The sequence below is a fragment of the Xenopus laevis genome, chromosome 4L (assembly GCF_017654675.1).
Source record: "Xenopus laevis strain J_2021 chromosome 4L, Xenopus_laevis_v10.1, whole genome shotgun sequence".
Lineage (NCBI taxonomy): Eukaryota > Metazoa > Chordata > Amphibia > Anura > Pipidae > Xenopus > Xenopus laevis.
Window position 1 is genome coordinate 127,955,004 of NC_054377.1, and position 14,245 is coordinate 127,969,248.

The window sequence follows — 14,245 nt, forward strand, 5'->3', positions numbered from 1 at the left end:
GAGCTGACCGGCACTTAAACGGATCCACAGGACCAAAGGAGTTTAGTTAAAAAATAATTGTATTTGTAGAAAAATTAATTTTTAATTTTTGTAGAAAAATAAATTTTAAATTTTTCTACAAATAAAATTATTTTTTAACTAAACTCCTTTAGTCCTGTGGATCTGTTTAAGTGCCGGTCAGCTCTGCTTCCATATCCTTTGCTGTACCGCTCCCTGAAGTTGGGGGTCTGGGGCTGGTGCACCTGGACCTGGTCATTTTTTATTTCATTCTGGAGCACCTTGTTCTCTTCTAACTATTTAAATTGAGATTAGAACTGACCACAATAAAGCTCATTCACTTTTTATTCATCCCTATGGGATTTCTAAACCCATATTTATCAAATGGTACACTCCATTGATAAATACAATTTTAAAAATCCCATAAGAATGAGTAGAAAGTGAGTGAGTTTTATCGTGTTCAGTTCTAATCTCACACTTTGATAAATCTGCCCCTTGGTGTTCATTGATTATGGGGGGTATGTACTGGTTGACATATATAGGCCCTAACTAGTGTAGAGCTTTGAATGTAAATAGATTGATCTTTTAAACAATGCAATATTTTACAGGGAGCAGCATAGTGAGCAGAGAAAATGGTGTGATATGGGTTGTACAGGGCTAATTAGATAATGTATTTCTTATATGGAGATAATTAACTGTACCAGAGAGGGTCGAGCTAGTATACATACCCAATGTAATAAAAGTCCCACAAACACTATGGGCTAGTTATATGCATACACTGCACTTTCTGATTCTGAGTAAGCTATGTCTCTCTCAGCAGCTGGGAGGTGCTGCAGCAGTACGATCCGTAGGCAGTAACTATAGGCTTGTATTATTATATATAACAAAATTAATTTCTTTACAGTCCTTTTATTAGATCAATCCACTCATTGAGTTCAGGGTATTCAGGCCAACATTTATTTATTTATATATTTATTTATTTATTATTTTGGATTCGGCCGAACCCCCGAATCCTTTTTGAAAGATTGGCTGAATACCAAACCCTAATTTGAAAACATTTTTTACTTCCTTGTTTTTCCCTACATGCCCCTAATTTGATTTGGTTTGCCGAGCAGAAGGATTCAATCCTGCTGAAAAAGGCCGAATCCAAAATTCCCAGTCACTGGCACACCACCAAGGGCGGTCTCTCCCAACAAATTCAGCCTACGCACTGCCTGGAAACTGCTCAGTGAAGCATAAAAAACATCAATTAACTGGCATCACATGTCACAAGCAATGTTAATCAGTATGGATGAGGAAAAGAGTGAACAATACTGCTCTGATAAAAGATCAGGAAGGATGAAGCCTTTAATCTTAAACATAGATCATATATACACCACTGAATGTGCTTGGGCAAACTTAGTGCCTTTAATTACATATAGCAAAAAGGAAACCAGCAGCACACTGTGTTGTGCTGCTGGTTTCAAAGTTTTGGGCCTACCAGGCCCTTTATCAAGCCCTTGGAGGAGCTTGATAAAGGGCCTGGTAGGCCTGGAAAATTGCCTTTTTGTATGATGTGGGCTAAATACATTTCTTTTTGTGCACTTTTGCAATTCAACACAGTGTGCTGCTGGTTTCCTTTTTGCATATTATTATAATCTGGCGACAGGAGTGGGTCTTCCAGTTCAGCACCAGACACTACAAAAGTGTGTATCTGTGAGGTGAGCACTCCATAATAATAAGTGTGTTTTACATATAGGGGATAGTATCCACCAGGATACTTATTAAAGAAACTTGTTTTTCAGAGTGGAATGATTCCTTTGTCCTACTGTTTCATATACACACCATCCACCGTGTATTAGTATTCACAAATGTAGGAAGTTGAAACAGACTGGAACATAGGCAGTACTTCTGTCTGCAATCGCCCTTTATTGGTGCTGATTCAAGACATGTTTTGGGAATACATCCCTTTTTCAAGTGATATATTTGAAGGGTATCACTTGAAAAAGGGATATATTCCCGATACATGTCGTTATTCAGCACCAATAAAGGGCCGTTGCAGACAGAAGTACTGCCTATGTTCCAGTCTGTTTCAACTTCCTACATTTCTGGATAGTATCCACCCATTAGGCCCACAACCGGATCGGTTAGAAACAGGACAATGTGGCTTTCTCATAAAGAGGGAAAGGAGCCTTGAAATGGTTAAATGAAAGGCCAATCAAAATATCTGGTGGGACCTGAAGAAAACCGTACATGCTAAAAAGCATGTCAGCTGAGGTGATTACTGACCTTATTACTATGTAACAAAGTTGCAAGGGTTGAATTTGAAGGACTTTTTTTTCAAAACACATCAGTTAATAGTACTGCTCCAGCAGACTTCTGCACTGAAATCCATTTTTAAAAAAAACAAACTGTTTTTTTATATTGAATTTTGAAATCTGACCTGGGGCTAGACAAATTGTCAGTTTCCCAGGTGCCCCCAGTCATGTGACTTGTGCTCTGATAAACTTCAGTTACAATTAGGGGCCCATTCACTAAGCTCGAGTGAAGGAATAGAGGAAAATAGAGGAAAAAAACTTCGAATTTCGAATGTTTTTTTTGGCTACTTTGACCATTGAATCGAACTAAAAATCGTTCGACTATTCAATAGTCGAAGTACTGTCTCTTTAAAAAAAAACTTCGACCCCCTAGTTCGCCACCTAAAACCTACCGAGGCCAATGTTAGCCTATGGGGAAGGTCCCCATAGGCTTTACAAGGTTTTTTTGATCGAAGGAATTTCGTTCGATCGATGGATTAAAATCCTTCGAATCTATTATTCCTTCGATCGTTCGATCGAACGAATTGCGCTAAATCCTTCGACTTCAATATTCGAAGGATTTCAATTCGGCAGTCGAATATCGAGGCTTAATTAACCCTCGATATTCGACCCTAGGTAAATGTGCTCCTTAATGCTGTACTGCAAGTTGGAGTGATATCACCACCCCCCCCCCAGCAGCCCATCAGCAGAATAATGGGAAGGTAACCAGTTAACAGCTCCCTGGTACATATAAGAACAGTGCTCAAAAACCCAGGTCCCACTGAGACTCCATCAGTTACATTGAGTAGGAGAAACAACAGCCTGTCAGAAAGCAGTTCCATCCTAAAGTGCTGGCTCTTTCTGAAAGCACATGACCAGGCAAAATGACCCAAGATGGCACCAACACACCAATATTACAACTAAAGAAAATACACTTGTTGGGTTAGGAATTACATTTTATATGGTAGAATGAATTATTTGCAGTGTAAACAGTGTCATTTAGAAATAAAAACTACACCATAAAAATCATGACAGAATCCCTTTAATTTGTGTTTCAGCCTCAATATATTACTTTATCACCTTTGCTCCGCACACACAACCCTATACGCTTATCTATTGTGATCGAACTTACCCTCCATGTTCACAAAATGATTGTATACACTCCCTGCTGGTTTTGTCCCATAATTTGATAGTTTTGTCATCACTAGCGGACACTATAAGTCTTCCATCGGGTGAAAACCTAATCAGCAAGCGGAAAGAAGTTTTAGATAACAATGGTAGGGCGGTGGAGGCACGGTTACATATATTAATACAAACCACTTTATACATACTTGGCACAGCGCACCCAGTTGATGTGTTGATTCAGGGAAAAGAGAAATTTTTGCCTATGAACCGTCCAAACTTTAATAGTCTTGTCATCCGATGCAGTAACTAATGACTGCCCATCGCCAGAGAAGCTAACACTTCGTACAGTGCCCGTGTGGGCCTTGAATGCAGTGGATTCGCCTTTCCTGGAATAAATGCACAAAGTGTTATGAAACAGAGCAGTGTTAAAGACAACATGAAGAATGAAGTAAGGCCGACGCTGCAGGAAAGACAGGAAATCAAGCCAATTCTCAATCCAGGATTCTGACTTTTTCAGAAGGATTCGGCCGAATGAACCCGAATTTGCATGTGCAAATTAGGGGCGGGGGGGGGGGGAAATCAAGCGACTTTTTGTCACAAAACAAGGAAGTAAAAAAATGTTTTCCCCTTCCCACCCCTAATTTGCTTATGGAAATTAGGATTCGGATTGGTAATTGGCCGAATCTTTCCCGAAGGATTTAGGGGTTTCGGTCTAATCCAAAATAGTGGATTCGGTGCATCCCTGGATACAAGATCAGGAACCCACGTTTGCTACGAGCCTTACATTGTGGAAGCACAGGAAGCTGAAGTAGGGAAGCACCGAATCCACTATTTTGGATTAGACTGAATCCCTGAATGCTTCATGAAAGATTTGGCTGAGTACCGAACCAAATCTTAATTTGCATATGCAAATTAGGGGTGGGAAGGTGAAAAATGTACTTCCTTGTTTTGTGACAAAAAGTTATGTGATTTCCCTTCCTTCCCCTAATTTTTATATGCAAATTAGGATTTGGATTCACTTCTGTCGGGCACGAGGATTCTCCAAATCCGTCTCCAACTGAAGAAAGGCTGAATCCTGAATTCAAGGCATCCCTAAACTGAAGCAGAGGAAGGAAACTAAAAGGCTCTGATAAGATTGTTTAAGACTGAACATTAAACTGCTTTTCCTAGGAAAAGAACTACACTTAATATTTATACACTTAATATAGCAGAGGGGAGATTTTTTTTTTTTTTTTTTTTTTTTTTTTTTTTAAGAGCTGGAGTATTCTGGGGGAGCCAGTTGGTTTGGTGGTGGGAGATGTTTTGTTTTTTGGTATGGGTACACACACTTTACTTTAGTGCACAGAGTGATTTTATAGTGTTTTTTCCGGGTTTTCAAATTGGGAGTCACTCACCCCAACAGCCAGAAAACGATTGCTCTTTGAAGCTACAATTTTATTTTCACGGTTAAGCTTTCTACTCAGGCCCTCTCCTATTTATATTCCAGCCACCCTCTGAACCAGCTGCTGAAATACAGGTATGGGATCCTTTTATCTGCAAAACCAGTATCCAGAAAACTCTGAATTACAGAAAGGTCATCTCTCATAGACTACATTTTATCCAAATAATCTAAATTTGTAATCCTTTTTCTCTGTAATAATAAAACAGTACCTTGTACTTTATCCCAACTTAGATCTAATTAATCCTTATTGGAAGAAAATCCAGCCAAATGGGTTTAAATAATGTTTTCATGACTTTCTAGTAGACTTAAGGTATGACGATCCAAATTACAGAAAGATCCTTTATCCGGAAAACCCCAAGTCCCGAGCATTCTGGATAACAGGTCCCATACCTGTACAAAACTGGACAGCTGCTAAGCAAAAAGTGAAATCATAAAAAAAAATAATAAATGAAAACTAAAGACTAATAGAAAACTGCCTCAGAATATCACAGCACTACCTACACCGGTAAAGCAATATATAACCACCAGAGGGCTCTGAAATGTAAGAGGAAAATTAAACTGTTGCGTCTGTATTGTTAATACTGAATTAGTATAGTGAATCATAAAGTAGGGATGCACTGAATTCACTATTTTGGATTCGGCCAAACCCCCAAATCCTTTGCGAAAGATTCGGCAGAATACCGAACCGAACCCTAATTTGCATATGCATACGCAAATTAGGGGTGGGAAGGGCAAACCATTTTTTACTTCCTTGTTTTGTGACAAAAAGTCACGTTATTTCCCTTCCCGCCCCTAATTTGCATATGCTGAAAAAGGCAGAATACTGGCCAAATCCCGACCCGAATCCTGGATTCCGTACATCCCTATCATAAAGCCCTGCACTCATATTGTAAAATGAACACTGCCCTCTCGGATAGAACCTTATAATTACTTTTCTACTTACACACTTGGGACCCATAGGCGCACGGTTTTGTCTCTGGATGCGGACGCAATAAGGTGACCAGAAGGAGAGAAGTCTACTGACAATATTGCATCTTTATGCCCCACAAATCGATACGCTCTCATTTGGGTTTTCATGTTCCATACCATCAAGCAGGAGTCCATGGAGCCACTGGCTGTGAAGAGAAATAGAATTTTTCACAAAATCATATGCAATTATGAGCCATAATGAATCAGCACTCTCTGAAAAGAAGCTAGACTGGAGCTAATGACTATTGATAATATAATGAACAAATAGATAATAGCATAAGCATATTTCTATATAGACCACTAAATAGAGATGTAGGCTGTTGTACCCAGTTGCTTTGTGTTGGCATTGAAGTCCACGGCAGTGACTGTATCTCTGTGGCCTTTAAAGTGTCTTTCAAGGGAAGGATCCTCCTAAAAACAAGAAAAAGTCTTTATCTTTTTTTTTTTTTTTTAAAGATTTTCTTTATTAACTTTTTTCCTTTGTTTTATAAATAGAAATAGGAAGAAAATGAAAGAGATAGAGCAGGGGTGTCCAAACTTTTTGCAACGAGGGCCAGATTTGGTGAGGTGAAAATGTGTGGGGGCCGACCATTCAGCCTGACATTCTTTGAATCATTAACATCATTTAACTCATTTAAACAAGGAATCATGTAGCCGTAGCAGTAATATTTGGTCACATACTGCTGCCTGTGTTAGCAATAGACACGTACTGGACTAGACTAGACTACGTAGTGACGCCATACTTTTTAAGTTAGTTTACTGTACTGGCACGTCAGTACGTCTATTGACACCTTCAGCCCTAAAGAAATATGCAAGAGTGGAGCGTCACTACGTTCCAGTAAGTGTCTATTGCTAACACCTTCAGCACACAGGCAGCAGTATAGACCAAGTGGCAGATCATTTCACTAATTTGCCCAAATATTACTGCTACGGCTACGTGATTCCTGATCGCACTATGCTGGAGGGCCGCATTATTATTAATTTCATAATGGAGGCTGAGGGCCAGTGTAAATCTGAAAACGGGCACCAATTTAGACATGAATGAGATAGAGAAAGGAAGAAGAGAGATGGATTCTCCCATTGCACATCTCATATAATACATGACTTATGGTAATACATCAGTAACTTTTATTCTCAGGTGACCGCGCCAGTAAAGCTGGCCATAGACGCAAAGATCCGATCATACGAATCATCGTACGATCGGACTTTCCAATCTCCCGACCTGCCACTAACCATTCTGATCAAATAAAGTAGTAAAAGAACAGATCAGACGATGTTCTGCCCCTGACAGCAATCGTACGAAAGTTATGTCCGACCAAAGCTATCGAGTCTCCCTCTAAAAATTCGTACGATCAGCAATACACACAGAGATATTATCGGCAGCCAACAGAAATCTTCTAACCTGTCCGATCGACCAAATGACCGATCTCCGCCGGACGAAAAATGACAGGACTCTCCACACACGGTCCGAAAATCATACGAATCGAGGATTCGTACGATTTTCGATCAGATCTTTGCGTCTATGGCCAGCTTTAGTCCATCGAAAAGGTCTTTATCTAACAGATCAGATATATATGCACACTTTGAGGCAAAAATCAGATGAGTGGTTGTCTGCTGCTGCGTGATTGGAGAAGTTTTCATGCACATACCTCCCAACTGTCCCACTTTTTGTGGGTCAGTCCAGATATCAAAGTAAAACTAAACCCTAAAAATGAATATGGTTAAAGGGATACTGCCATGGGAAAAAGATTTTTTTTCAAAATGAATCAGTTAATAGTGCTGCTCCAGCAGAATTCTGCACTGAAATCCATTTCTCAAAAGAGCAAACAGATTTCTTTATATTCAATTTTGAAATCTGACATGGGGCTAGACATTTTGTCAATTTCCCAGCTGCCCCCAGTCATGTGACTTGTGCTCTGATAAACTTCAATCACTCTTTACTGCTGTACTGCAAGTTGGAGTGATGTCACCCCCCCCCCCTTTTCCCCCCAGCAGCCAAACAAAAGAACAATGGGAAGGTAACCAGATAACAGCTCCCTAACACAAGATAACAGCTGCCTGGTAGATCTAAGAACAGCACTCAATAGTAAAATCCCATGTCCCACTGAGACACATTCAGTTACATTGAGAAGGAAAAACAGCAGCCTGCCAGAAAGCATTTCTCTCCTGAAGTGCAGGCACAAGTCACATGACTTGGGGCAGCTGGGAAATTGACAAAATGTCTAGCCCCATGTCAGATTTCAAAATTAAATATAAAAAAATCTGTTTGCTCTTTTGAGAAATGGATTTCAGTGCAGAATTCTGCTGGAGCAGCACTATTAACTGATTCATTTTGAAAAAATGTTTTTTTCCCATGACAGTATCCCTTTAAAAATGCCATATTTTATATACTGAACTTATTGCATCAGCCTAAAGTTTCAGCTTGTCAATAGCAGCAATGATCCAGGACTTCAAACTTGTCACAGGGGGTCACCATCTTGGAAAGTGTCTGTGACACTCACATGCTCAGTGGGCTCTGAGCAGCTGTTGAGAAGCTGAGCTTAGGGGTCGTCACTAATTATCCAGCAGAAAATGAGGTTGGTCTGTAATATAAGCTGATGCTACAGGGCTGATTATTAAATTCTGATGCTAGTTGCACTGGTTTCTGTGCTGCCATGTAGTAATTATCTGTATTAATCAATGGAGTGCTCATTGGCTATTTTCCAGTGATCTTAATGGCTTGTCTGGGGTTAATGGAGTGCTCATGCAACACTTCTACTTACTGATCTTACTGGCACATCTGGGCTTAAAGGATAAGTAAATCTTTAAAATAAGTGAATGTAAAACTGACTAGGGTGCTATACTTTTGCAATGTACATTCATTATTTATTTTTTAAATGGCAAGATATTAAAGGATACATGTAATGTTAATGCAGATGAATTGTGTTCATCGCCACCCACCTGGTCTGACCACCAAGTAGTCAAGGAAGTTGTCAGGAGAAAGAAAGAGGCTGCCCTGATGTTCTTCTGCTTAGGAAAACAATAGAAACCTTTCTTAAATCTTTCCTAAGCAGAAGAACATCAGAGCAGCCTCTTAATTTCATGTCACCTTTAATATAGGCAAACAGTGTCATTTCCTCTGTACCAATGGTCACGGAACCAAAAACAGCAATAGCTTGTGACTGACTAGGTGCAGGTCAGTTTTACGAAGTTATAATACCCGAAGGGCAGGGTCACAAGTGGCGTACACTCCGCTTCTCTCCATCTGAGTTTTGTAGGTTGAGAGAATCCCACGTGCTCTATATGAGGGGCAAAATGTCAGCATAGAACTCATGTGACTGCCTCTACTTCCTGCCTGTATTTTATAGAATTTCCAATTCTAAGCAACTTTTCAGTTGGACTATATTATTTATAGCTTTTTAATTATTTGCCCTTTTCTTGACACTTTCCAGCTTTCAAATGGGGGCCAATGAACCCATCTGAAAACAAAAGCCCTGTAAGGCTACAAATCTATTGTTATTGCTCATTTTTATTACTCATCTTAATATTCAGGCCTCTTCTATTCCTATTCCAGTCCCTTATTTAAAGTAATGCATGGTTGCTAGGCTACTTTGGACCCTAGCAGCCAAATTGCAAACTGGAGAGCTGTTGAATAAAAAGTTAAATAACTCAAAAAGCACAATTAATAAAAAATGAAAACCAATGGCAAATGTTTGAATATCACTCTCTATATCATTCTAAATGTCAATGCACAACCCCTTTAAAAGCCCTGGGAACACTTCCATCTTACTTTAGTATCCAGGTGCCCTTTGACAGAGTTAGAACTGTATTAATCCACAGAAAAGCTGGATCACAGAACTAAGTAGATATATAGTAAATGCTATAGCATGATAGAGGCCTCTAGTGACCAAACAGAGGTAAAACTACAAATTCAAAACAATTTCTCTGTATCCATGCTTTTAAAAAAAGGTTTTTATTATAACATATTAAAACTCACAAAGAAAACCCCAAATGGAGCATAACGCGTTTCAAGCTTACTAGCACTTAGAACAGTTAGGTAAGCATGCAACGTGTTAGGCTCCATGTGGGGTTTTTTTGTGATTTTTAATATGATATAATAAAAATGGGTAGAGAGTGTTTTTGGAATTTGTAGAGTTAGAACTGTGTCTGTAAATGATAGCAACATTTTCTGATTTTACTATATTGCGCAGTACAAATCTAAGTCCTTCTTTTACCCCTTGCTGTACCCTCTCCCCCCCCCCAGTCCTCCTTTGCTGTACCCTCTCCCCCCCAGCCCTTTGCTGTACCCTCTCCCCCCCCTGCTGTACTATCCCAAAAAGCCAGGGCAGACAACACTTTTAAAGAAGAACCAAACCCAAAAGTTAAAAAAAACCCTACCACCCTACCCTACATAGGCCCCCCTCCCTCCTCCCCCCAAGTGTTACCCCGGGCAAATGCCCCTAACTCTTTACTTACCCCTCTGTGGAGATTCCATCCAGCATTCACGGGCGCCATCTTCAGCCGCTTTGGGAATCTTCAGAATGAGACCGGCGCTTCGGCAATTCTCCTGAGTTTCGGCAGATGCGCTGTTGCCACATTCCGAATGTGCCCCCGGTCTCATTCCGAAGAAAAGAAGATGGTGCCCGTGATCTTGGCTGGACAGAATCTGCACGGAGTGGTAAGTAAAGACTTCGGGCAAGGCCAGACATGACGTTTTTGCAGCGTTTTTAAAAATAGAACAGACAGGCGTAAATACGCATAAACTGCACTACCACTGAAACCATACCTCCCAACTGTCCCTTTTTCGGAGGGACAGTCCCTCTTTTGACAGTTCAACCCGCAGTCCCTCATTTGAACTGGAAAGTCCCTCTTTTCTCTGCACTGAACAGCCAGAAAAAGAAACAAAGTTTCTCACTTAATTGGCTTTTAGCAGAGAACTCAGAACAGCTAACAGGTGCAAATAAGATACTTTGTAACAATTTTGAGACACAAAAACACAGTTTAGATAAGGAGAAATATTTTCAAACTTTCATAACCTGCCAAATTTTGTAAAACAAACATGGTAATTATGGGGTGTGGCCACAGAAAGGGGTGTGGTCAAAAAAATTGCTGCGATATGTGCGGAAAATTTTTTTTTTCCCTCTTTTTACTTCCAAAATGTTGGGAGGTATGCTGAAACTAATGGAAAACGCACTATGGCAATTCACACAGGGTGCTTGCAAGCTGAAATCCGCCACAGGACGCCAGTATTAGCGTTTTTTAGCAGAAACACCAATACGTCAGGAAACTACAAGATCAATAGACTCTATGGGATCTGCACGTTTGAAACCACACTTTGCGTAAATACGCAGCGTATTGTAAATATGGCGTCCAAATTCTCAATGAGAACAATGAGAAGTGCATGTTGGGAAAAGAATTCTACGTGCTGAAAAACGCATTTTGTCGGTCACATGTGGTTTCAGTGGCGTATTTACCACGGGCTGTTCTTTTTTTTAAAATGTAAAAACGCAGCAAAAACGCAACGTCTGGCCTTGCCCTTAGAGGCATTTGCTTAGGCTGGGGGAGGAGGGAGGGGGGGTCTATGTAGAGCTGGGTTTTTTTAACTTTTGGGTTTGCTTCTCCTTTAAGAGCCCTCTAATGGCAGCTGGGGATGCTGGGAAATGTAGTTTAAGTCTGCTGCACATAAGTACAGAGCAGCTGGTCCTAGTGTATGTGAGTATCATCAGCAGGGCACACAGATGTACAACACAGGCAGTTATTATTATACAAACGCAGTCGCAGATTAACAAGAAGTATAAAGGACAGAAGTCGCAGAAAAATAAGCAGCGAGCAAAAGGCGCTTACCGACTGGCCGGCCATGGTCACCGACACGCTGTATCTGCTGCTCAGTGTGAAGAGGAGAAGAGTCAATTGCCTCAGTCTCTCCGCCTGCAAACAGCAAACATTCTAAACTGCCGCTCTTTGCTGAGTAACCCTTTCCGAGACAAAGTCCTGCCAGAAGCACAATATGCTCATGGTATCAACACTGCTAGCCGGCACGGCGGGGGTTAACAGGAGAAACCCGCTCCTCTTGCCGCCTTCTGTAACCAAGCAACGCTATGGGCGGGGCCAGTTGTCTAGGAAGTGCTGGAACTTAGGGACAGAAAGAGGCGGGGATAAGGCTGCTTTATCAGCACAGGGGAGGTGTCAGATAGACAGGAGTTTGTAGTTGCATTTAGTATAGAGTAGGAAAGGGGGGCAGAATGGTGGTGAATGTGGAATGTCGTGTCTCACTGAGGTGCAGGTCTCTGCTGTAAATCTTCTTTTATTAAGAGTGTAACATACTACATGTTTTAGGCACATATGTCCTTTGTTAAAAGGCATGTGTGCCCGAAGCATGTATGTTATACTCCTAATAAAGGAAGATTTGCAGCAGAGATCTGTTTACTTCAATGACACACGACATTTCTATTTGGTCTATTTGAATTCATGGTGCCTGGGCAGGAGAACAGGAGGCACTTGTGAAGAGGCCTACATTATGAGCCATATCTGCTAGACTTGTTCTATTGGATCTGATTGGCCTGTGTAGTACCAGTAGTCTTTGTATAGCCAAGCAGCCAGGGTTGCCAGGTCTAATTTTCAAAACCAGCCAAACTCATTTATATAAAACCAGCCCAAAACTAGCCAAGAGGCACTTCACAAGTAGCCCTGTAAATAGCACAATATGTGCAGTGAAAAAAAGTCTAAAAAATAAATGAATATATGTGAAAATATGCCTTTTTCTAATTATCACTGTTTTGCAAATTTTCCATGAAGCAAAATGTGACAGATTCTCCCGTCATCAGGGGTGTAACTACAGAGGGAGGCCCAGGTAGGGTTGCCACCTTTTCTGGTAAAAAAAAAATACCTGCCTTAATATATATTTATCTTTTTTCCCTATTAACAGCCATCAGCCATCATTTTTACTGGCCAGGTGGCAACTTTAGGCCCAGGAGGTATAGGGGCCCCAGAGGGCCCTAATACATATACAATTTCAATAAATATTCGTAAAACAGGTCAACCTCTGGACATTAAGGTGGCCAACAGATTTTTGCCCCAAAGAAAGTCACTGGAAAACGTTGGGAGACTGGGGTACAGAGCCCAAAATCTGGTAAATCCTGACTTCTACACAAGCCAGTCCCATTGCATGTTGGGTATTGTAGTCTTACATTAAACTTGGCAAATTGTTAAACAAAAACTACATTACCCAACATGCATTGGGAGACACAGGCTTGGCACATTACGGGAAGAAAAAAAAGTTGGCTGGTTTCCAAAGTACAAACCAGCCAAAGGCCCAAAAAGTAGCCCAAATGCGTACCGTGGCTAGTTTGTAGTTTCAAAACCAGCTGGGCTTTAAATTAGTAGCCCAATTTGGCTGGAAAACCGCCAACCTGGCAACTCTGCAAGAACCACTCCTTCGGAGCTCGTTTGCGTGGTGAAAGGAGTGGGGAGTAGGTTGGGTTTGATTGAATCATGGGTATTTTTGGTAGTGGTGAGGGAAGAGCTGGGCCTTGCTGATGGTGGTTCTGGGGAATGCTGAGAGCTGAAGTTCTGTAGCAGCTCCAGGGTTATACTTGTTAGTCTTTGGTGTTCTAGTCAGTTTAACAGAAAGCATTTGACGTAAGTAGTGGATGGATCAGGAATTATCATTTGATGTGACTGTTTTGTTCTTGTTTGCAGTTAAAGCTGGGTTCCTGATGTGCTGGCTCTGGAGGCCAGGTTGCAGTTTTCCACTAGATTATAGAACAATATTGGGAATTTAGTATGTGGCTGTTTTTTCAATACCGTAGTTGCATGAATACCAAGAAGTAATATAGGTCATGGGATCACTAAGATCATTGTCCTTATCTTGTTGGTCACTGCTGGTTGGCAGGAGGAGTTTTGGCATTTGCTACATTGTTCCATATAGACCACATCACCCCAATGATCAGGTATGTGATTAGTAGAATCACTAAATTATAGCCATAAGGCAGTGATGCAGCAAACTAAAGGGCAAATTTACTAAAGGGCGAAGTGACTAACGCTTGCTGGTTACTCATTTCGGTACTTCGCTGATTTACTAATGGTTGACGGCGTAACTTCGCTAGCGAAGGAGATATACTCTATCGGTACTTCACTCCCTAACCCCTGGCGAATTTGCGCTCTGGTGAATGGATGTAACTACACAAATTCAGTAAGATGCGGATTTTACTGAACGTTACCTCTTGCGCCAGACTTGCCCTCGTCACCTCAGACCAGGCGAAATGCAATAGAGTAGATAGGACTTACTCCAAATTTAGTTGAAGTCCCAAAAAACGCTGGCGTTTTTTAATTTTTTCAGGGTGATAGGCTGCAAAAGAGTGTAAATTTTTTTTGGATTAACCCGCTTCCCCCTACATTTCTTTACATGGCACATAAACTATACACTGGGCTCATGTATAGGGCAATATTTTATTTTATT

At 40.8% G+C, this 14,245-nt stretch overlaps 1 protein-coding gene across 1 annotated transcript in view; it reads right to left on the reverse strand.

Moving 5' to 3' along the window:
* poc1a.L (POC1 centriolar protein A L homeolog) overlaps window positions 1-11,754 on the reverse strand; it is a 28,883-nt gene extending 17,129 nt beyond the window's left edge. Inside the window, 5 exon segments of the mRNA NM_001086414.1 lie at window positions 3,406-3,513; window positions 3,605-3,784; window positions 5,783-5,954; window positions 6,135-6,219; window positions 11,632-11,754. Coding sequence (NP_001079883.2) covers window positions 3,406-3,513; window positions 3,605-3,784; window positions 5,783-5,954; window positions 6,135-6,219; window positions 11,632-11,646 — 560 coding nt within the window. The 5' untranslated portion in view covers window positions 11,647-11,754.
* Window positions 11,755-14,245: the final 2,491 nt, after the last annotated feature.